A 3,195-nucleotide genomic window follows, 5' to 3' on the forward strand; every position below is an offset into this window, starting at 1 on the left:
TTTTTTTTTTTTTTTTTTTTTTTTTGTGATTGGTATCTTAATGTTACCTTTTCCATTCCTCCTGCACTGGAAAGTTTCTGCAAATCCAAATGTTTGCTTAATAATTTTCTAAAGGAACACTGAAAAAGGAGAAAGTTCTGGGAAATGAATTATGCTACAATCATAAGTTGGTCTCCAGCAGAAAGAGATAAGAATCATCTGCTTGGGCTCTCTGGAGGCCCTCAGAGAGCTTTCTCAAAGAAAGTCAATCCTGAGAAGACAGTTAGGCCTCTTATTCTTTTATATTAAAAAGCCTTACAGTTCTCAATCAGGAAGACTATCAGAGGACTCCTACTTCAATGATACATTGATGAAATATCATTAATAGCATTATGGCATGTGGAGAAAGAAGATGTGTACTCCAAACACAATGCAATGTGACGGTAACCTTCCAGACTGCCATATAGCACAAAGGCATGTTGATTAGGAAGTTTTAACATGGTTTTAAAACAGGTCCTATGATCTGAGTTCAGTTTGTCTCCATTTCACTGTAGCAACTGTACGGGCTCCCGCATAGCCACTGCCCATGCATGCTTTGGCCTAAATTCATTTTTGAGAAGCCTTATTCACTGTCATTGCTGTGACTCATGGTTAAATCATTTCACTCATCCTTATTTTCCCTTTTTAAATTTTTTTTAGTATAGTTGGCAATCACATAGCATTCTGCTCTTCTCCCCCTCCAAGGGAAGCTGAGTAGCCCTAACATCTCCAATGCCTTAATGAACTGAAGGTATTCACTGAAAAGAGTGGCACCCACTTCATCAAATCTACTTGATGATAATTTCTTGAAAAGATTAAGACTACTTCTTGGGGATTTTCTAGAGCCCTATGAAAATTCATATTAATTTGTAACCTCAGAGAATTGAAGGTCCCTGCGACTACTAAGACGATAAATAAGGAATGTTGCAGAAATATAAATAGACCAGCACTGAAATTTAATTAGATGCTGCATATGTTAATAATAAATTCAATTAATTTTACTTTCTACCTATATGAGAGGAGAAAGAAACTCAGGCAAAATAATAATTCATTGTAAATGCCTCAACTGGTAACCTCCTTTCCTGAAGAGTGATTTATGCAGTAATTTACTGACTGTGTCTTCATAAGATTGTTCCGAACCAGCCCCTCTGAAATAATAATCAATTCTGAATGTGTGTTGTGAGAGATATAACAAATGACTTCTTATTAATTTTGATTTAATGAGTTACCTATTCACATGGCAATTTTTTTAAAAATTCCCATCTTGAGATAAACATGTTATAAATACTATGGATAACATTTCCATTTTACAAAAATCACAACAGGAAAATCTGTCTGTACATGATTTGAAGGTAAATCAGTTGCAGATTTTCTTTACTAAATAGGCATCTCATTCTTTCCCCGTTATCCCAGATCATTTAAAATGTCTATAATCAAGTGATTTTAAATAGGTTCAAAATGAAAACAGATTATCAGCACCAAAGGTCCTAGCAGGGATAAAGGGCCTGAGGGAGAGGAACCCCAGGGCACGAGTAAAGAAGAAAAGCAGGTAGGATTAGCTAAGGAGCCCAAGACACTGGTCCTTTATTAAAGACAAAAGGCATGAAGATGGTTTCTTGTAGCATTCCTGTTTCCTCAAGTTCCCATTTCACACATACAAAAAGACTCCAGGATTTCCTACATGAATAATGATATTTAAGACTCTTTATTGCTCATGTTTCCAAAATGTTCAGCAGCCAATGTACTTACTTCATGTTGTCATAATAAAAAATAGCAAGAATGAAAAATTAATAAAATAAACCAAAAAAACTAGAAAGAGGAAATGACTACTGAGTCTTAGGTATTTTAAATAGTTCACACCAGCTTAGAAAGTCTTATAACAGACAAATAGACTCTTAAGATAGTTCCTTGAGACAGTTGGGAGAATGTTCTTAAAGTATTCAATAATTCAAATGCAATTGTTACTTACATGAGAACCGAAAGGGCCTCGCTCCTAACCCGCACTGCCTTACACCCTCTCCGTGGAAAAGCCCGTACTGCATCTCACCCATGAATTTGTCCAGCTCCTGGCCTGAGGCGTTGACGAGCAGAGCCCCTGTTTTGCAAAGGATGGTGGCTTTAATCCACAGTGGTGTCCCCAGGGCTGTCACAACTCCAAGAGCACACACAAAGCTTAACACCCCAGCCAAGCAAAAAATGATTTTCTTCTGTTGGTTTGGCATGATGAGAACCAGCTGTTTTGAGAGCGCCGTTCAAAAACAAGAGCTTTGTGTGCATCAAGAAGAGACTGCCTCGATGCCTGAGCTTATTACAGAAGCCAAAGGGACCGCTGCCAGCTGAAAAGGCAACTTCACCGTGGACTGTGGTTCTCCCTGAGATGAAGGTCAGCCTGTGAGGTTTCCTCCATCATTCATACTTGGCCTCTCTCTTCTTGTGTTGCTGCTTCTTCTAAATTGAAATGTTTGAACTAAGAATCTGTAAAATGAAACTGTTTCAAACTACCTTAGAGTAGGTCCTCCTGTGTCACTTGGTAACAAAGGTCTAGGATGACAGATGGAGTCCTCCGTGTAACTTGATAAATGCCTCCTTGCCTCAGCCTGTTGTCTGATTGGGCCAGTTGAAACTTTCAGAAATAGGCTTGACTCTTATGGTAAATTTTCAGCAACTTGAGAAGTTCATCTCTTGATGTGTTTTTCATTTGTTTTTGTTTCTGGTGGGGGAGAAAGAGAAGGTTTTGGGAGAGGTAGAAAGAAGTTGCCGAAGAGTAATCGAGTTTTAAAATTTTAATTATAGCAGGATAAATCTACTGCACTGCACTGGGTCCTGCGTGGGTATGAGTCACCCTGAGCACCACAGGGCTTGTCTTCCTACCTGCATCTCTCAGATCCGTGGCTAAGAAGTGATGTACCATCAGAGAAAGGGATTTAAGCTCTTCTTGGAATAATTTGAAAATGTGGTGATGTAAGCACAAGTATATGGATTTCTAAGCGCTTTCCTTTAAAGCATTTGGCTGCTTCAGTGTCACAGAAAGGAAGTGGGCTCTGGGTCTAACAAGTCCCAGAAGGAAGCACCGGGGCAAAGACAAGGAAAGGCATTTCAGTGGAAAGGGATTGCAGTTGAAAAAAAAAAAAAAAATTTACCATAGAGGAAGAAGGAAGACTAGCATTTAGAGAGACA

General features: G+C 38.7%; 1 protein-coding gene across 3 annotated transcripts in view; it reads right to left on the minus strand.

Moving 5' to 3' along the window:
- The window catches only part of Clrn1 (clarin 1), a 76,961-nt gene extending 74,533 nt beyond the window's left edge, over positions 1-2,428 (minus strand). For 2 of the 3 annotated variants that reach the window (XM_004643922.2, XM_004643923.2), the window contains exon 1: positions 1,988-2,428. In XM_004643922.2, the coding sequence (XP_004643979.1) occupies positions 1,988-2,240 (253 nt within the window). In that variant the 5' untranslated portion in view covers positions 2,241-2,428. The remainder of the gene's footprint in view (positions 1-1,987) is intronic. The other variant, XM_023704070.1, reaches the window with a different exon arrangement.
- Positions 2,429-3,195: the final 767 nt, after the last annotated feature.

This window comes from Octodon degus, unplaced genomic scaffold (genome assembly GCF_000260255.1).
Source record: "Octodon degus isolate 3935 unplaced genomic scaffold, OctDeg1.0 scaffold00186, whole genome shotgun sequence".
Lineage (NCBI taxonomy): Eukaryota > Metazoa > Chordata > Mammalia > Rodentia > Octodontidae > Octodon > Octodon degus.